This window comes from Microdochium trichocladiopsis, assembly GCF_020744255.1.
Source record: "Microdochium trichocladiopsis strain MPI-CAGE-CH-0230 chromosome Unknown B0I36scaffold_2, whole genome shotgun sequence".
In the NCBI taxonomy this organism is placed as follows: domain Eukaryota; kingdom Fungi; phylum Ascomycota; class Sordariomycetes; order Xylariales; family Microdochiaceae; genus Microdochium; species Microdochium trichocladiopsis.
Window position 1 is genome coordinate 1,934,972 of NW_025763545.1, and position 19,796 is coordinate 1,954,767.

Here is a 19,796-nt window from a genome sequence, read left to right on the forward strand (position 1 = left end):
AAGTTTGATGCAGGAGCCGCGGCTACCAGTGGCTGTGGCTGCTGCTGCTGCACCCCGCGTGTTAGTCAGGAACCACACTTATTACTCTGCGCAAGCAGCAGGCTCTGCAGGCAGGCGACTTGCGAAGGTGCCGGCTCCGGCCACATGCTGTGTAACAACAAGTCTTGTCTTGTAAGCAGCCCATCCGAGAGACCATCCATGATACTTGCGGACGGGCGCGACGGAGCGGCTACGAGCGATGGCGCTGCCGTGCAGATCTGGGTCTCAGGCTTGGCTTCCATTCAACAAATGCTGGGTTTGGTGGAGCCCAGGCGGCACCATGCCTGTCGTGAGGCGACACCACACGTGCAATGGTCGCCAGCCCTGTGGAAAGGATACCCGTTTTCACATGTGAAGAGCAGCAGTGGTGGGGGGACGACGGGCTCCGTGTAAGTCCCGACATCGATGTCGCGATGGTGTATCATGCCCGGAATGGGCTTGCAGGCAACTGTCTGGGCCAGGGACGGACGGGGTTCCATTGTGCTGGACCCTGTGCCGTCCGTCCAGGGGGTACTCTGTGAGCCCGAAGACTAGTCGCCGCGCCAGGCCTCCATTGCCGCCGTGATTTGCGAGCTGTTGGAGATGATGCCCAGTCAGGCAAAGGAGACACAGCAAGAGCGACTGGAGTTTCATGCCCTCCATTTGACATCAGTGGAGCGAGGCAGTTGCCAAAAGGGCACAGCGCCCGAGGGCAGCAGCCAATGAGGCACGGGGGCGGGCAGGCGGAGCCCATAGCAGCGGGTCGGGAGCAGGGATGGCCACGCAGGCAAGGGCCGTTTTGTTGAGGACGACGACTCTGCGCCGGGCCCGGCACAAACCAACGTCGTCCACCGTCACAGCAGCCTGGAAGCGTCCTGCCGGCACATCCAGCAATTACTACGACCTCTCCGTCCGCGCTCCCATGTGTGCGCTGGCCGGGCCACCTGCGATCCGGGTCCACTCCCCTCCCGCCGCCGCCGCCGCCACCCCAGGCCTGCGACCACCATGTCGCAACACAAGGCTCTCCGCCGGGCCTGGCTTGGCTGCCGAGGAGCGGCAAACGTGAAGCTGGGCTGGGCCACACACACACACATATAATATTCGCCCCGGCTCCTCACCAACCCGTCGGCTCTGCGCTGCTACACTCTTGTTGCTTGGTTCCTTGACAAGACAAGACACATACAACTCGTCATCGTCGTTGTCGCCGTCAACTCTTGTTGCCCGTGATACACCACCCTCTGTCACCACCGTCACCACCGTCACCTCATCCACAATGGCGCACCCATATCTCTTCACCACCCCGGCGGACGCCTCCCTCTTCCAGCTGCCTCCGCCGGCCGACCCGATGCCAATCCCGCCGCCCAGCCACAACGTCCCCTTTACTATCCCTGACGCCTGGTTCACGGCCGCCCTCGACCCAAAGGTGCCCCTCACCATCGCCGCTGTGTACGCCGTCACGGCCAAGGCTCTGAACGCCTACAACAAGTCCACCAACAAGCGGCCCTGGGCCATCAGCAAGACCCGTGCCTTCCGCGCCTTTGTCGTCGCCCACAACATCTTCCTTGCCGTCTACTCGGCCTGGACCTGGTACGGAACCCTCCATGTCCTTCGCCGCAGCATCGTCAGCCCCACCGGCCCGAACGGCTGGGCTGGGACCATGGACTCCTTCTGCAAGTTCCACGGCACCGCCGGCCTCGGCAACGACATCTCATACAACCAGGCCACAGGCATCTGGGAGTCCGCCACTGGGACCTCTCTTCTTGACGCCAATGGTGTTCCCAGCCGTGACGTCTCGGGCCGCCTCTGGAACGAAGGCCTCGCTTTCTACGGCTGGATCTTCTACCTGAGCAAGTTCTACGAGGTCCTCGACACCCTCATCATCCTCGCCAAGGGCAAGTTCAGCTCGACTCTCCAGACCTACCACCACGCTGGTGCCATGATGGCCATGTGGGCTGGCATCCGCTACATGTCCGCTCCCATCTGGATGTTTGTCTTCTTCAACTCCTTTGTCCACTCGCTCATGGTAAAGCACATTCTGCACACTACTTATCTGGTCACCACAATTTGCTAACCCACCATCTCAGTACACCTACTACACCGTCACGGCCTTCAACGTCAAGGTGCCCCAGGTCATCAAGCGCTCCCTCACCACTCTGCAGATTTCGCAGTTCGTGATTGGTGTCTTCTGGGCCACTGCTCACTCCTTCATCTCCTATACTGCGCCGGTCCAGGTCCCCGTCGCCAAGCCCGCCGCCTCTCCTGCTGCTGGCACCTCTGGCACTGCTGTCGAGTACGAGACTCAGTGGCGCGACACCGCCTGCGTTACTGGCGCCGGCTCCACCTTTGCCATTTGGGTCAACGTCATCTACTTGCTGCCTCTGACCTACCTGTTCGTCTCCTTCTTCATTGCTAGCTACGTCCGCCGCTCCAACCGCGCCGCCGTCCAGAAGAAGGCCGACCAGGATGTCAGCAGCCGCAGCAAGAGCACCGTCGAGATTGCCGAGCGCGCCGGCCGCGATGCCGCCCGTAACCTCGAGCGCGAGGTGTACCGCGAGTCCGGCAGCCCTGCTCTGACCGACAGCGACTCGGACGCCAACAAGAAGGGCGCTTCCACCAAGAAGGCTCCCAAGGCCAAGGCTAGCAAGAAGATTTAGATAAACATCTCCGCTTCTTGTTTTTGATGACGACTTGCAGAGCTCTCTCCAATCAATCTGGTGGTTATTATACTTGATCCCGACCATCAAAACGTCATCGTGTATCAATCCATAGTACGATCCTTCCAATTCGGGTTGAAGCCATCCCAGCATATAGCCGGCGTTATTTGCGACTTCTTCCAGGGACGTTTCAGTCTATGCTAAAATTTTCCTTTTATCATCTGCATCATGCTGGCAGCAAGCTCAATCATGGAGTGGCGCCAACAGAATCATTTTCCACGGCGCAAAGGGGCGTAAGGGACTGGCTTGAGTTACACCTTATCTAGCGGTGTTTTTTGCGATCTAGGTTGGATAGCTGGCTGCCGGGGTTTTCTGGTAACCCTGGCGAGAAAGACCTATTATCAACACTTGAAATGAAAAATTATGAGCAAACACATGAAGTTGATGAAAGGTGCCAAAGTCTGGGCAGAAATGATAGAATAAGGTGGTTTCGAGAGAAGGGCTCTATACCGCGTGGTAGACACCCCATGTGATCTTCATTAGGGGACATGCATGTATGATGTTGAACTGAGCCCTTATGTACCCAGAGCCAGGTCCCGTTGAGCAGCACGACCACGATGGAAGCTAACATCTTGGGTCTTTATATGCAGTAGATCTCACATACATACCACACGGTGCATGCCATAAGTGAGTGCTAACTGACTGACATCGACAACAGGACCAATGATGACTAGGTTTTCTCAACTCGGTGCTCTCCTTGGCCATGATACCCATCCCTTGGACTCGCAACGTTTCACGGACTTGTAGCTCTCGAGATTTTAATTCAAGCTTCACTTTGTTTTTTTACGGGTATATTTTTCTTTGTTGGGGGGAGGGGGGGTTTTGGGAGAAGGAGGAGGAGGTGGAGGGACTAGCATTTGTACTCGGTCTGGGATCTGTAAGCCTGCGGGGTTCTTTTCCCTTCACTGCGCGCGCAGCACATGCCTCTGCCTCTGCCGCTGCTGCTGCATCCTCCTACTGCTAAAACTTCATCACAGTGGAAGACCGTAGTAACCACAAAACCCCTTCCCCGCGTCTACATGTCATATGCCAGAACCCAAACCCCCGGGTCTCAGTTTTGATCTCTACATGGAAAGAAAACAGGAGAAAGACCCTGCGAATGCGAGTTGTCAAAGGCGGGTATATCCTAGGCAGAAGATGGGCGAAGGGAAAAAGAAAAAAGAAAGAAAAAAGGCAGGTTGGACATGGCTAATGTCGATTCTCAATCCTCCAAACCCCAACATTCGGGTTTGTCCAGTGGGCCAATGCGGGAACGAACGTCCTTGGTTGTGGTGTCACGAACATGGTTCAGTGTTCGGTACTGAGCTTTGGTATGACTGACAGCCATTGCCACCTAAGTTCGCAAACTAGGGTGTGCACGGATCTTGAGAGATGATCTTCAGCGGGGTGATATAAGACGTGAGGCATGTGATCCAGATCAAATTGAACGCTCAGCTCGACTTTATTGAGAATTGACAGATTGAAGCAAGTTTCTATCTGGTTTTAGATACCCGTAACTCCTAGGCGCCGCATCCTGCCCAAATTATCAAAATGTCTAGTATATCTATAAGATCAAAACCACCAAGTGTAAAACAAAACTTCGCCTCGCTTGCTCAGGTCTGTTTAGAAACAGACTTTTCGTGCGCTGGAAAGTGGGCATCGGCTAAAACGAAAACTTGCAAAGCTCATGGCAACGTCTATAAGCTCCCGTAAACTCCAGTCAGATGAATAAGGGTGTCGGTGCCTGTTGAGATAGGTCCAGGCACCGGGGTATCATTAAGATCTTTGGCGAAAGGTAGTACACCTTTCTATGCAAAAACGCCAAGCTTGGAGTAAAGTCCAGCAGAATATTATGGCGGCAGTACTGGCACGTGCGCAAGGTAGGGTCGACAGTCATAGCAGTACCGCTTAGAAAGTGCTCCAGTTCCAGTCGCGAGGAACGCTCATGGCGACTTCGGCACGGGCTTTTGGCGTTGGGCCTCCCTTCATGCCGACAGGACTAGCAAAAAGCGGGCTGGTTGGTGCCGTCGCAGCGCCGTGCCCATGAATGACAGAGGACTCCTCGCTGGATGCCTGACTGTTGGTCCGGCTGCGCCAAGCCTTGAAACCAGAGTAGCAGTGGAAGCAGGCACGGCTCGCGGTGCCACGCGGGTTGTAGTTGGCATCCTGGTCAAGCGGCACGTCGAAATTGGAGTGTGAATCGCAAAAGATGTTGCCACACTTGCGGCAGTGATGCCGCCTGGTAAAGTAGTTGAAATGGCGCATGCAGGCAGGCTCATCGCAGATGGTCGCCTCTGTGTCGTGCTGTTGGGGGGACAAGTCAGTACAAGTGAGATCAGCTGCTAGTGCCGTAATCTTCAGCTTACCTTCCAGTGCTCACGCGTGGGCGCTGCCGTAGGCTTCGGGAAAGCATCAAGGTTGAAATCCTCATCCTCGTCATCATCAGGCAAGCATTTGCCGCTGTCGTTGGTCTGGCGACGGGTAATCCGCCCAAAAGCCCCGAGCCCGCTCAGGGTGAGGAAGCTGCTGTTGTTTGACGGGGTGGGCGAGCCATTGTCGTCGTCGGCTTTGCGCTGGGCTGCCCTGGACGAGTATTCATTTGGTCTCAGGACAGCGGGCATGTACATCGGCCGTGTGCGTTGAGCATGGTGCGACATGGGAGACGTTGCCGTGGGCGAGCCGTTGTTGGAGGTGTTGAGGGGCGAGACTTGTTGTGAGGAGCGGTCTGCCTGCTGGGGACGGACAGGAGAGTCCGAGTTCGTCCTCCGCGGCTGCTGTCGTTGTTGGAGCTGCTGCTGCGGCTGCGGTCTAAACTCATGATGGTGATAGAAGGGAGCCTTTTGCTGCAGAGGGTCGGGCAGCGTTGGCATTATGAAGTCGGCAGCCATCGTGTCGTGGGTGTTGGGCGTGGGAGGTGAGGTCTCGTGACGAGAGGCGCAGGGCGGGCAGGTGGTGCGGAAGTCTGCGATAGGCGTGACCAGCGAGGGTGCGGTAGCGAAGAGCGTGGTCGTCGAGAGCCGTAGTCTGGGAGACGGGGCTTAAGCCGCTGAAGAAGGGCAGCAGAAGAGGTGGGAGAGGAGGCGACGAAGAGCGAGTCGTGAGAGTGGGATCTGGATTATGTTCCAGTGGAGAGCAGTCGCATGGGCGTGCGGATGCGCCGTTACGTACATGGCATGGCAGGCCCAGTGGGCAGCAGCGGCGGCGGGCAGCATCAGCAGCCAGCCAGGCGCGACCAGGCCAAGGAAAGCGACCGAGTGCCATCCCAAGGATCCGCTAGCAGCCAGAGCTGGTGGGGTACAGGCGGCCTGGACGACTCGCACGTCGCGAGGGTGCCCGGCACCTATGCCTCTCGGCCACATAATCCACGGCGCACCATTGGCTCTGCGCACCATGCCGGGATCCATCGCTTTCCCATCTGGGCCAGGCGCGGTGTCCACCACCGCCCCACTGCACTGGCTGGTTGCGCTGGGGACCCACTTATGCGATGCCTGCTCCAGGGTCCTCCGACGGCCGCCTCCAGCCGGCCCACTCGACGTCTCTGTCCTGTCTTCCAAGGTTGTCTTTCTCCAGTCTCCAGTCTCTCGTCTCCAGTCTCCAACCCTCTCCAGTGGGCTCTGCCAGAGCATGTATGTTACCGATGCAGGCGCCGCCGCACAGACACTCTTCCCTGCTCCATCCTGCTGCCAGCTCGTTCTTCGCCTCCTGCCTCGTGTCGCGTGCCCGCCTTCTGCCACTCCACTGCCAACTGCCTTTTGTCAGAGACGGAACGCGGAATGGTGGTCAACCATGGCGGGCGCTTCCCCAACGCCCTTTCCGTCAAGGTGCGGTGTCCCCATGCAAGCCAACGGAGGCTGCCACAGCTTTTCGTGTCTCAGCGGCACAGCACCCATCGGGGGTGGAAGCATCCCTGCATCGCATGTCGGTTGGGTGTGTGGTGTGCGCCGCCCAGCCATGATGTGCAGCTCAGCCGAAGCACACCGACTGCCTTCAAGCCGCCAGTCCCGTCAATTGGCAAGTCAAATCGTGCAACAATGCGGACCAACTGCCGTCACCACTGAGCTAGTACATTCAGGACCAGGCACCAAGCTCTGCCAGCCGATTCGAAAGCATATGTCCTCGAAGGCTTGATCGGAGCACTCCTGTGCCGTATCCACCCTTCAACCGCCCGCCGTGGGGTCTTTTGCATATGCCCAGCCTCTTTCCTCTGGGAGACGACATGCTGGGACCGAGCAGGGATTCTGCTGCTGCAGCCGCCCATGCTCTAGCGGGGTATTTGCAGCGTGCGTGCCTTCGTCATATTGGCGGGCAGTAAGCTCCCTTTGATGCGTGCCATCATTCCAGACCCGAATGCATGGCCAAGCATTTCAAGAGCAGTTGGCGATGGACGGGCCCAGAAGCCCTGTGTTCTTTTTCTCATATCGGTTTCATTCGCACGGCTTGACATGCCTGCGCGTGCCAACTATGCCGTCTTGCGTTGTCGATGCGACCACGGGACGATTGGCGACGTTTGCAGAAATGTGCGGCCTTCAAGACCTCGGTCGCAATGACGACAATGAGCAACCTTGGCTGGTAATGAGCAACCCTCCTAGCGCGATCAAATCGGCCAGTGAGGCAGTGATTGCCAGAATCATCCTAACTCGGGGGATCTTGAAGGCGATGATAGACGGCTAGGACGGGACGAGTCAGTCTTCTACAGCAATCCCTGGAGTTGTCGAGTGCCTCAGCATCCACACTTTGGACAAGGGCTGCCAATCACACCAATTCAAACGCTTCTGTGTTCCTAAAAGATCTGCCGCTACTCGAAACCCCGGCTGCCCCATCAAGCGACAGGTAGAGCGTGCAGCTGAGCCAGCACGAGAGTTCGGACTTGCATCTCGATCCCCTCCATCCGAGTAGCTCCTGTACGTCAGAATGCTTCGTCGCTCAAAGCACCAAATGTAGCAAATTGCCAAAGCGGACGAAGAGACTGCTTCAACTCTGACCTCATAACGACATCTTGAAGGCTCACTTCACACACCTCGTCGTGAGACTATTGCAGCGATCGACCGATGGGCTATTCAGCATCGCGATGGTTTTGACGCGCATGCTCATAGGGCTCGAGACACGCTTGTTCAAAGCACAGAACCTTGGAAAACCAGGTACGTGGGCTTGCCATAGGCCTGAGCATATCTGCCAGACCCAGCTATTCAGCCCACCTTTGGAGGCACACCTTTGGAGGCATTTCGAATTTGGAGACACGACAAGCTCGAGCTGGGGCCGATCCCGCATCGGACAAGATAGAACAGACAAATGCAGACTCTTGTCCCCGCCAACAGGATCATCACCAACCTAGAGGGGAACCAAGACCCAAGGCCCAGAAGATGGGTCATGATTGGTGGACCCGATGGTGATCACGCATGCACCCTTATCTTCTGTGGAGTTGTGATTGGCTGCTGCGTTGATGCAGTCTCGTCGCCAGGAGCATGTCTGGCAAAGGTACACTGCCGAGCACTGCTTCGTGTGGAGGACAAGAAGTCGACTCCAGGACCTGGAGATCATGGTTGGTGTCATCTGGCCCTGCCTGCCAACTACCGGTGACTTTGCCGTGAACCGAGCGACGTGCCTGCGGCGAGAAGTACATGTAACTGCTCCGGAAGGAGTCGGCAAAGTGCCAATCAAATGCTCCTCGGAGATGTCGGCTAGCAACAGCCCTGGGCGGCAGCGGAAAGCAACGCGCTCGCGAGAGAGGCTGCCCCACCAGCAAAGAGCCGATGGCCCGGGGGACAGAGCCACAGACTCAGAACAAAGGTTGAACCAACACCGTCGTGCCGCTTGTTACGTCTCTGTTCCATCTCGACAGCTTGCAACGCGCCGAGCTGAGTCTGAGGTTGTTGTGGCCTGGTGGGTTGGGTCTCACGCATTATGGTGGGATCCGCAGAGGCGAGAAGCGGGACTTGCAAGCAAGCTGTCACAAAATGCAGTCAGGCCCTTCTCGAAACGGCCCAGGGCTGCTTATCATGGCGAGCTGATTGGGCAGAAAGGAGGAGGCGGCCATGCAGAGCTTGAGAGAGGCTAATGTGGCTAGCCAGAATTAGCATGCATTGGCTCCCGCCGCAGTGGGCCGCTGCCTTGCAGGGGCCATGGGCATGGGCATGGGCATGGGCCTGGGGACTCGGGGTTGGGCAGCACAGCCTGACGCACATCGGCACTCGCAGGCATGGGATGGATAGGCACTCTGTTGCGTGGCCCTGTGTGAGGCAAGAAAGTCTTCGGGCCTGCCGACACTGCCAGCGGACGGCGGCCGACGTCAATACTGGAACACGGCCACGCTACTTGCATTCGCCCCTCGGGAGGGCATGGCCCGCATCTCCAAATACGTCGGTACCTCCCTAAAGGCACAGCGCCTGGCAGGGCAATAGAGAACTGTCCTCTGCTCATTCGTCCCGGCGGCGGCTGGTGTGCAGTTGAGTCCTGTCCTCGCGCTACATCGTTGTTGTTATTGTTGTTGCGTGCTGTGGAGCATGGCCTATGCCCCTCCAAAGATGAGATTTGGAACAAGAGAAAGTCGGCGCATTACCCCAGCTGAGGGCGCCAATTCTTCAGCATGAGCGCGTCGATTATTCCTCAGCTCCTTAGCCCACCTCCCGCAACGACCTGCCCCATTCTGCAGCCGGCCTGCCCTGGGCCTTTTCTACGTAGTCGGCCCTGCCGCGTTGCTCTTACGTGATGGCCCGGCCTTTCTTCACATGGCATTTCTAGCGCCCGACGATACCCACGCCGCTATGCCAAACGCGCCGCTCGCTCGCCCGGCCTTCCCTGAGTTGCCGACCGACCGCGGGCGGCCTTTTCTCAACAACTGTCAGCCTGTCCCTCAGCAACGCTCGGCAACAATGACTGAGGGCCTGTCCCTGTCCCCTCGAGTCCAAAAGGACGCGGCCGGAGCTCCGTTCCTTCGATCGGCTCCTTCTAGAACTGCGACTATGCTGCATTCCGCAGACCGAGGCCGCCTACGCCTGACACGGATAGGGCCGACCATCACATAGCCGCAACTACGCGCGCCTTCCGCTACGCTGCGTAACGAGCAGAAGCCTCTCCTTGTTGCCGGACCCGGTCCATGAGCATACTGGGCCAGGCGCTGCTGTACCGTACAACACGGGCCCTTGAACAACACGTAACGTGGACCACACAAGCCAACTCCACCACCGCCGCGCCAAGCATCGTGAAGTGGACCCAGCAGCAAAAGCGGAGGCAAAAAGGGAGGCGTGACACTCGACGTGCATATTGAACGAGGGGTTCCAGACCTGGGCCCCCCGCCGTTGCATTTCGACGGCAGACTGCTCATCTCGTTTCCCTCGTCTCCCAGACTCCAGCGCGTACGCGAGTGTGAGCTCGTAGATCTCGTCTCTGGTCCCACTCACGACGCGCGGAGGGCGGAGGGCGAAACGGTGGCAGCGGAATTGGCCCGGCTGTGTACTCTCAACAGCCTTGACAATCTCCTGAAAGCTTCCGCGGCCGTGGATCTTCATTTCGAGATGCGCATGCAGTTGCCAGCCACGCTAACTGAGGCAGTTGTTCACTTGTCCACCTTCATTCCAGAGGTCAGGTGGACTGGAGCGTATGTTCCGCTGACTGGACCCCTGGTTTTGCTGTCGGAGCTTCCTCCGCTGGACCGATCTCTCTCCAATCTCCACTCGGTCTCAGGCGAAAACCTCCCATCACGGAGGCCGCCTCGCTCGGGGTAGTCGTGGCGACGAGAGGCCACGCACCCGTAGGCTCAGATATGCAAAACACGCACTGGGCCTTGCAACGACGAACAGTATCGTCGCTCTCTCTCTCTTGTGCAAAGTCCCCTGAAATGATACCCTCGTCTTTAATGGAGACCAGAATTTGAACTTGGTTTGGAGCTTTTTTATATATTTTATGTTGTTGTTGTTGTTGTTGCCAAGCTTGGTGTCTTGAACGGCTGGCTCGCTCGCCTTCCTCGCGCAACAATACAGGTCACTGTGTCTGTGGACCACACCGTCTCCATCCATGGCACGTGAAAAGAGGACGATAATTCAGCTTCTTCCCCTTGGCTCTCTGACTGTATATGCTGTGGCGAGAGTTTGTCGACAACAGTTTGCATGCATGCATTTGCACACGACAACGAGAGAGAGAGAGAGAGAGAGAGTGTGTGTGTGGGAGCTCCCTGGGCTTTTTGTGTAAGAAAAGCCGACTTTGTCCGATGGGCTGGGTTCGGCAAACGAATAACTCGACATGAATCCCTCAGCTGGGCGAAGGGGAGGCATTCGCCGCTCTATTGTCTTGTAGGTTCAGATATCACTGAGGTTTATGAGAAAGCCAGCGGCTTATTTGTTTTTGATCTGCAGACGGCACTTGTAAACCGGTTGGTCAAGTATGTATGTGTCATCATCATGCAGGAGCTCGATATTTCTCGAGTCATGGTCAAGACAAAACTCTCCTAAAGCCGATTTTATTTCTTGGTGCTTACACAAGCATACAGCCTGAGTATATGATGCAATAATCCAGTTTCATTCCTCGCCAACTCGCGAGGGTTGTCCTCCGACTTCACCCTCAACCCAAGCCCCGCTTTTGCCGCCTTCTTTAAGCACGACACGGAGACCCTCTATCCGCATCCCCTTATCCACGGCCTTGCACATGTCGTACACGGTCAGCGCGGCCACCGACGCCGCAGTGAGAGCCTCCATCTCCACGCCCGTCTTGCCCTCGCATCCGACCGTGGCTTGGATGTCGATGCTCCCGTACCTGCTCTCGGAGATGTTGTTGCTGCTGCTGCTAGCACTGCCATCGCCCTCGCCCTCGGTCTCGCCGTGGTCGTTGACGACAAGATCCACGGCGACCTTTGTGATGGCGATCGGGTGGCACAGCGGGATCAGGTCGGCCGTGCGCTTGGACGCCATGATCCCCGCCACGCGGGCCACGCCCAGCACGTCACCCTTCTTGTTCTGGTTGTCCCGGATCAGCCGGGTGGCCGTCTCGTTGGTGAAGACGACGCGGCACCGGGCCTTGGCGACGCGCCGAGTGGGCTGCTTGTCGGCGATCGAAACCATGTGTGCTGAGCCGCTGGCCGAGACGTGCGTGAGCTTCGGCCCTCCGGCCGGTGGCGACGATGCGCGGGGCTTATTGCTACTGTTGTTGTTGCTGCTGCTGCTGCTGTCCTCGTTGTGTAAAGGCCTTGTCGTTGAAAAGAGGCGGGCGAGGCGTTGTGAGGACCGGGAGTTGTTGATGTGGCTCAAAGGGAGGGCCATTGAGCGGGAGTTGTGGCCCTTTGGTAGCCATGATGGAGAGAATGCGTTTATTGTCAGTGGCTCTTGGTGATTATGAAGGCTTTGTGTTGATTGTCTTTGTGATTGTCGATGCCATGCTGGCAGCACAGACTGGGGATCTGCTGTGAATGCATTCAGTCGGGAATTCCTGTGGCTCCGGATTGCGAGCACGCGCGGTGCCCTGTTCCGAGAACCCTTCCGGACGAACAAATAACGTCATTGCATAATGATGACGCTTCCATGCCGGCGAATGGCCCTCGGAGCCACTATGGCCGCCAAAATGACCAGCATGCAACGCGTCACGCGGCAAAGCTGTGCCAAGCGGAGCGCGAGGGAGATAGGGTGGGAATCTTCACCCACCTATCAGGATCATGGGCCGGTTCTTCATGTGCTCAAGCTCGCCGATGCCCGCATGCTTCTCCTTCTTCCGCTTCACTGCGAGACCAATCGTCTCAAGCAGCTTTGCTTCGCTGGATGCCAGCTTGTCCAGGACAGGCTGGCCAAGGAGACCCTGCGCCCTGTCCCGCTCGCTCGCTTTCATGGCCTCGTATATGATTTCGTCGATGGGCTCTCCACCATTCGACTCCCTCAAAATGTCCCTCAGCGACACCTCGGCGTTGCCAAACAAGCACACCTTGAGGTTGCCGTCAGTCGTGATCCGAAGGCGGTTACATGTCCCGCAGAAGTTGTGCGTCATGCTTGTGATGAAGCCTATGCGGCCCTCAAAACCCGGGATCTTCCACGTCTTGCTCGTGTCGTTCTTGTGGTCGACGACTTTTTGCAATGTGGGATGCTCCGCGCGGATCAGCTCGAGCATCTCGTCGTAGCTGAACATCTTGCCCTTGTTCCACTTGTTGCCGTCAAAGGGCATGTACTCGATGAATCGGACCTCGACGTTGTTCTCGCGGGTCATCTCGATGAACGGCAGGATCTCGCGGTCATTGACGCCACGCATCACGACGCAGTTGATCTTGAGCCGGATGCCCGCGCCGTGCTTGTTCAGCTCGTGGACCCTGTCGATGCTCTTCATGACCGCGTCGAAGCCCTTGCGCCGCGTCATGATCTGGAACTGCCACGGGTCCAGGGTGTCGAGGCTCAGATTAACTCCAGTCAGGCCGGCCTCAACCATGGACTCGAGCTTGCGGTGGAGCGCAATGCCGTTGGTGGTCAAGCACAATTCGCGCAGGCCCCGAGACCGGAGGGCGCCGAGCTGGTGCATCAGGGGCAGGATGTCAGGCCTGACTGTGGGCTCGCCGCCGGTGAGGCGGATCTTGTTGACGCCCTGGGACACGAAGACGGACGAGAGCATCACGATCTCTGGGGTGGTGAGCAGCTCGCGGGGGGGCGAGAGGGGCACGCCCTCCTCGGGCATGCAGTAGACACATCGCAGGTTGCAGCGCTCGGTCAGCGAGATGCGGAGGTAGTCGTGCTGCCGGTTGTAGTTGTCCGTGAGGAAGTCTGAGAACGGCCGGGCTGTGCGCAGGCGCTCGCGGCGCGGCCGGGACACGGACAGGTCTGGCACGGCCGCAGGCACCGAGGCCAGGTCACCGGGCTCTGTGATGGGCGCGGCGCACGATGTGCCCAGGAAGCTTCGCAGTGAGGGCAATCTGCGAGAGAGGCCCTGAGTGGCCACGGGCCTCGCAAAGGCCCTGCTGGCGCTGATGGACATTGTGACGGGAGCTCGAACGGCCTCGACGTGCTAGCACTTGGAAGATGGGAGGGGCAGGTTCACAAGATCGCCGCCCGAGACATGGTCATAGAGCCTGGCGACAACAACGGGGACGTCGAAGGATAGTGGGGATATGCGAAGCTGCCGGCGTGAGACTGAGATCCAGATGGTAAGCTAAGGAGGAGGTGAGTTGAGCACAGGATCGCACCATTTGTTTGGAAGGCGCAGTAATGAGTTCTCTCCTCTCTTTAAGTTGCCACAATTCAGCTGATGCAAGCATGAAGTTTGGCCCCCCGAAAGCAGCCGCGCAATCCGGCGGCTGCCGTGCGGGACCCACGTTACGAGGAGGGGTAGCCCCGGCCGCGGCGTCGCTGACTGAGCCGTCCGCAGTTGCCCCGGCCCGCCGGCTGTCGTTGTTGGGATCCGGCACGGCAGGCGCGACAGTGCACCACTCACTGCAGGGCCAAAAGACGCGCGACGCGCTTTCCCAAGTGTACCTTACTCAGGGCAAAAGCCTTAGCAATCCCACCCCAGGCGGCCAGTAGGCACAGATCCGGAGGGTCCTCCGATGTGCTTCTTCGGATCAACCCAGTGGATCAGTCACCAGCCGGTTTGGATTCAAACCAAGTCTTCTCGCGACGTGTGCGCCACAACCAAACACGACGCCCAGAAAGGGCACGATGTTGTACTCGAGAGTCTTGAAAGGTACCCGCACTCCACTTCCCAGCTACCTCGGGCGCTTGTTCCGACACGTTGCATGTCTAATGCAGATATGCAGGCTCTCCTCATTGTCTTCCTAGTCCCGATGGCAACTCCATCGCGGCGCTCCTCGCCTCCGCCATCGCCATAAGAGAGGTGCAGACATTACAAGTCACCAACACCATCAAGTTGCCTGCCGGCCTGTCTGGGGGCGTTGTGGCATTCTCATGGGCTCCTTCAGCCACGAGAATACTTGTTGCCGTGGTTGACCAGGTGCACGTCTTTTCAACCATCCCCGGCGACAGTTATCACGCGGTCATTCGACTGGCCACGTCGAGTGTTGCAAAGCCGACATTGGTCACGTTCGGAGCCGCCGATGACGAGGTCCTTGTTTTCTCCACGCATGGAATCAAGCTCTCCATCTTCAACTTGTCATCTTCGACGACAATAGAGATAGCAAACCCAAAGTTCTACACGGCACCCGCAGCGGCTCGTGGGCACTGCATTCGACCCAAGAGCAATCACTTGGCCTTGCTGACTCGCAATGCAGGCAAGGATATGATCAGCATTCATCCCCCCCGGTCCCGAGAGCTCATGAGGTCCTGGACGGTAGAGACCATTGATGCGCAAGGCCTAACGTGGACCCCCGATGGCAACTGGCTCCTAGTCTGGGAATCTGCAGCTCACGGTCATAGGCTGCTATACTACACTCCAGATGGACACCTATTCAATGAATGGCACGGGCCAAAGCCTGGACCTGGAGACGTTGATTTGCATCTAGGTGCTGGCATCGGGCACCTTAAGCTGGGTGCTGTTGGCGAGCTCATCGCCATTTCGGACAGCTCTCGAGCAGTCACAGTCTTGAGCACATCCACCATGGCCGAGAAAGCCAGGCTCACGCATACGGACGATATTCGCCCTTCAGAGACGCTGCAAGTCTGGCAAGAGCAATCAGTCACACAGACAGAGCAAGCCGGGCCAATATTTGCAAAGGCAACTCAGACAGTCGCCCCTCCCGGCGGCTCTGTTTCTGGATCGTCTGACGCCAAGTCTGGATGCAATCTCATAGCTTTCGATTGCTCGTGCACGCTCCTAGTCACACGCTTGGCCGCTGCACCCAGCACGTTGTGGATATGGGACATTCCCAATGCAGAGCTCCGGGCGGTTCTGGTATATCACTCTGATGTGGTGCAAGTCCAGTGGCACCCAACACAGGCGGAATTGTTATTGATACGTTGCGAAGCGGCTGCATTGGGCACGATATTCGTCTGGGATCCCCTCAGTCAAGGTCCTCGTACTCTTGGCATTGAATCTCGCCTGAAGCTTCGCAAGATCACTGGGAAATTACAAGTCAGGTGGCTCGATCGAGCAGATGAATTGGCATCTGTTTTCTATGCCGACGACTCGTCCTTTGGCTTGTGCCTACTGGCAGACAACGACTCTGATTTGGCTGAGTGGTTTCCGCAGGGTCAAGAAGATCAGGACTCATTTCTGTCTCTGGCTGGTTCAGATAGACGAAACGGCACTGCTTCACTGCTTGAAGACTTCGACGACGATCATAGCGACATGGAGGACACATTCCACTTCAAGAGAACATAATAACCTACTCGAGCCGATGGTGGAATATGCTCTCGTTCCAGGGTCCCCGTATCGTGGTACATGAGCCACAGGCTGGATATGCACAAACTCATGCTTATACGTTAACTGCATATCGCTGCGGTGAAATCGTGGCGAGTCCGACATTCGGCGGACCCAAACACGATGAAAATGCCAAGCTGCAAGTCTGCTTGATTGCGGGCCTCCATGGCTCCGTAATGATTAGGTCACCCTTCAGCTGCCGGTAAGCCTCGACTTGAGCGCTTGAGACATAACTGGACGCCAAGTTCTGCGAGTCTTAACAGTGACTGCTCAAAGGCATGAGTTGTGATGCAGGTCGACCAACTCCGCGTACAGGCGATAAATGCACCGCTGTATGCATACCTTAGGTAGCCAAGCGAAAGCCGGGCAACGGCTCACAGAAAGCCTTGCACAGCGCCAATGCATGGGAAGGGTGTAGAGGTCCTGCATTCAGTCAGCTGCAGGATACCCGGTACCCGGTCACGCCATGCGGCAGGTAGTGCGGATATGGACCCTGTCTCGCAATGCAGGGAATGGCACATTCCCGTCTTAGTGGAGCTCACCCAGCACGACTCGATAGACCACGACTGTACAGCTGCGCACCCGGCGTCAATCTAGACCAGCATAGGTTGGCACTGGCCCCCAATCCGAGAGGCCACGGCTACAATGCCATCATGACCCAAGCGCGTACCGCACCTATGGACCCAGATGACCTTGGGAGATCTATCCATGATCGAGGGCGACCCGGTCAAATCGTGTTCGGGAACCGGCAGCCCTGCAATACAACGTCAGCACCAGCTGCCGCAGCAGGGGTTTGTTACCAAGACCGAGTGCGTCAAGAGAGCCTGGGCCCGCTCAAGGTTATCTCGCGACTTCAACGTGGCGGGTGTCTTAGACAAGGCCACGAGGCGCCAGCGTTGATTCGATCCGTTCGTCAACGGCTGTATCCACGCAAGTAACGTGAGAGGGATGGCTCGTCATTGTCAGTCAGAGCTGACACTATAGAACGCTGTTTTGCGGAGAGGGGAGCACTTTCTGAAATCATGCATCCCCGAGAATTCTTCATGGCCATCTTTAATAGTGAGCATGGTACCAGACCGTTCTTTGACGTGAGTCTTGATCGGGTGGCCATACCAGACTCCCCAGGGTCACGGAACCAGCCCTGCTCTAGGCTTAGTAGGAGTCACGGCTCTGATGTGATGTATCATTGGCTGCCGTCATGCAGATTGGCCTTGACGAGGATCATTTTCAGCCGCCCGCTACGGAAGAAGACTGGCCGGGACTGGAGGTGCAGGGGTGCAAGGAGTCCTCATACAGCGAGCTTCTTGTTCGCGTATACAAATTGTCCTGCCGCACAGCACTTTTTGACCCGACCCAGACTCCAATACGAAGTGCACAACATCGAAATATTCTGATCGCCTGACTAGTACAACATAAAGGCCACAAATGCCACCGAGCGCCAACAGTGTCTTGAATCAGACCTCAGGAACGCTCGCGCTGCGCTGTTCGTAATGTCACTCCCACGACAAACCCCTATCAATGGGACCTATCAGAAACGGGTTCCGCCTGGAAGTCAAACGAATCTGTACCACATTCTACTTTCAAATGTGAGTCATGAAGCAACACCGCACACATTCCATCGCATCAAGCATTACGTGCAGCTGTTGACCGTGTTTCACAGCTCCCCTGGCAAACTTCATGGCAACAACTCAAAGACCACGTGAGAGGAGTTTGTCCAGTTGAGAGAGTCGAAGTATTCAATGAGAGCACCACCGGCTGGGTTAGCGTCCGGGGTCGCGACAACTTCGAGGCAGCATTTAGTAGTTTCTTGTGCCTCGTCACTGCTTTCCTGTGCACATGCTAACAAAACCGGGTGTACAAGACTTACTCAACGGCGGCATCTTTAATGGTCGACCGCTGTTCGCCGATGGCAAGAACGCAACCGCTCCAGTAATGATCAAAGAGCCTGTCGAGGCCACCACGCAGGCACACAGGCATGCACCCTCAGAATCAAAGCAGACACGTCGATCATCACCAGCCTCGTCCCGCTATCAGGATGCTGCACCAGCAGTCATGCCGCCATTAACCCCTGTTCCAGACCAAGTACAATTTTCCTCATGGCCCCACGCCATACAGTTTGCACACACTAACCTCGCGACAGTGGTTTTTCATGAGTCCGTCTTGTGCTGTGGCCCCCCCAACGAGCGACTTCCCGTCGCATTCAAGCATGCAGGATACAATTTACGGCTATGGAAGCCCACCAGGATTCCAACCAGTGTTGGACAAGGCTGGCAGCAGACATCGGAGCACACAACATGCCTGGCCGGTGAGAATATCAGACCATCCCACAGATTCGTATTATGTCCCAATCCAACAATCACAACCTGCTTTGCACTCGAAGCTCAACCGGCAGCTCGGGTACGAGGCAGAGTTGCCTGCAAGCGACCACAGCGCCGTGCCAGACCTCATCCATCAGTATCCTGCGGGGCATAGGGTCATCATCCGTCACATCGCCCCCCACGTTACATATGGCGAATTCGATCACCTCTTGCGCCACAAGATTGGCCGTGATGTCGATAGTATTGTTCAGCTGGAGCTACCCATCTCAGAAAGTTATGATTCTAACAGCGGCTATGCTGTGGCGACCTTCCACAGCGAGGGAGCTGCCGTCCGGGCAGTCAGGAAGTTCCATGGTGCCAAGTTCGAGAACAGACTATTGAAAGCTGAGCTTGTGATCGAAGGTGTTGCACAAAACAACAGCCAGCGGTCAATGGGTTCGCGCAAGCCCGCGCGAGGGGACAAGGAGAAGACCCGCCTGACAAGCGCCCACAACGAGAACAACAGCTATAACAAGAAGACTCGATCCTCCCCGAAATCCGGAATCATCATTGCGAATGGATCCTCATCAACTCGGAGCACACATCAAAAGCTATAAACAATCCATAAGACCGGCTGCACACAGCACGCGGGAATGAGAGATGAACTTTTTCGGTACTTAGGGCCCCTCATTTGTTATGCGGACGCCTCAACTTCTGAATAATCCAGGGATTAGGTCTCAAAGCATGGATCCTCGACTATGGTCTCGTAGCAAATCATATTCCCCCCCGTCACCTACCATGCCGTGATGATCGACTTAACTGCACCCTTTGTGAGGCGCAACACAATGATATCACGCGCACGCACACACACACGTGTCCTCTCTTGTATGTCTTCTGTTCCCCCTGAGGCCCTTGTGTAAGTCAGATCATACTTCCTGAGCACTGGCGGCTTGCGGTTCACTAGAGCCCAAAAGTTCCTGTGCAGGCGTTCGCCTGACAGGAGAAGGATTGAGCGCCGAGCCAGAACCATAACATGACGTGTCAGATACTGCGCAAACGGACGCGGGCCTGACCTTGCAGGGGAGGGAGGCTCGATACCCCGGAATTGACATGAAGAGACAATAGCTGCCAACCCAAATTGGGACCTAGTGGAGCAACACATGCAGGCAAGATCCCCCGGAGCAAGGATGTTGGAATCGACTTGGCCACGCCACTCAAGGAGTGGCTCTATCTGCCTGCGAGTATGGTTTGGACAACCCTGTAGGTGCAGGCGGAAAAGCAAAGAACAAGCATGGTTTTCTACAGTAGCCAAGTTCTCCGGTCCGTAAGTCGACCAGTCTCCAATTTTCACTCTACTTCTATCACGGGTTTCTTGCTAGTGCCGTCTTCCATTCTCATCTCTATGGTCAAGCTGGCGGAAACAGCTCCGAACTATTGCTGTGCACCGGGGGCACAGCCGATCCAGGATGAAATAGCCAAGGCAATTCTCCAGCGGTCAGAAACATGAAGCTGTGTA

The 19,796-nt window shown here is 56.9% G+C and overlaps 6 protein-coding genes across 6 annotated transcripts; 3 read left to right on the top strand and 3 right to left on the bottom strand.

The window, feature by feature from the left end:
* Positions 1-1,291: 1,291 nt before the first annotated feature.
* Positions 1,292-2,672, top strand: B0I36DRAFT_359329 (GNS1/SUR4 family-domain-containing protein; the record flags this gene model as incomplete). The annotated part of the gene is made up of 2 exons (XM_046158112.1): positions 1,292-2,041; positions 2,103-2,672. 2 exons carry the CDS (start codon positions 1,292-1,294, stop codon positions 2,670-2,672), a joined length of 1,320 nt encoding a protein of 439 aa, XP_046016788.1.
* Positions 2,673-4,149: 1,477 nt separating this feature from the next.
* Positions 4,150-5,826, bottom strand: B0I36DRAFT_314567 (uncharacterized protein). Its single transcript, XM_046152781.1, has 2 exons — positions 5,078-5,826; positions 4,150-5,015 (listed from the first exon to the last, which is right to left on the bottom strand). Exons 1-2 carry the CDS (start codon positions 5,597-5,599, stop codon positions 4,620-4,622), a joined length of 918 nt encoding a protein of 305 aa, XP_046016789.1. The 5' UTR covers positions 5,600-5,826; the 3' UTR covers positions 4,150-4,619.
* Positions 5,827-9,560: 3,734 nt separating this feature from the next.
* B0I36DRAFT_69521 (uncharacterized protein) lies at positions 9,561-10,311 on the bottom strand. Its single transcript, XM_046163224.1, has one exon. The coding sequence runs from the start codon at positions 10,214-10,216 to the stop codon at positions 9,740-9,742; it is 477 nt and encodes a 158-aa protein (XP_046016790.1). The 5' UTR covers positions 10,217-10,311; the 3' UTR covers positions 9,561-9,739.
* Positions 10,312-10,930: 619 nt separating this feature from the next.
* B0I36DRAFT_314570 (uncharacterized protein) lies at positions 10,931-13,887 on the bottom strand. The gene is made up of 3 exons (XM_046152782.1): positions 12,340-13,887; positions 11,060-12,098; positions 10,931-10,996 (listed from the first exon to the last, which is right to left on the bottom strand). The coding sequence occupies exons 1-2, from the start codon at positions 13,644-13,646 to the stop codon at positions 11,222-11,224; spliced, it is 2,184 nt and encodes a 727-aa protein (XP_046016791.1). The 5' UTR covers positions 13,647-13,887; the 3' UTR covers positions 10,931-10,996; positions 11,060-11,221.
* Positions 13,888-14,142: 255 nt separating this feature from the next.
* Positions 14,143-16,215, top strand: B0I36DRAFT_69526 (WD40 domain-containing protein). The gene is made up of 2 exons (XM_046163225.1): positions 14,143-14,351; positions 14,425-16,215. The coding sequence occupies exons 1-2, from the start codon at positions 14,327-14,329 to the stop codon at positions 15,942-15,944; spliced, it is 1,545 nt and encodes a 514-aa protein (XP_046016792.1). The 5' UTR covers positions 14,143-14,326; the 3' UTR covers positions 15,945-16,215.
* A 1,083-nt stretch (positions 16,216-17,298) lies between these two features.
* On the top strand, positions 17,299-18,985 carry B0I36DRAFT_69528 (uncharacterized protein). Its single transcript, XM_046163226.1, has 4 exons — positions 17,299-17,569; positions 17,644-17,782; positions 17,845-18,065; positions 18,124-18,985. The coding sequence occupies exons 1-4, from the start codon at positions 17,474-17,476 to the stop codon at positions 18,895-18,897; spliced, it is 1,230 nt and encodes a 409-aa protein (XP_046016793.1). The 5' UTR covers positions 17,299-17,473; the 3' UTR covers positions 18,898-18,985.
* The last annotated feature ends 811 nt before the right edge of the window (positions 18,986-19,796 follow it).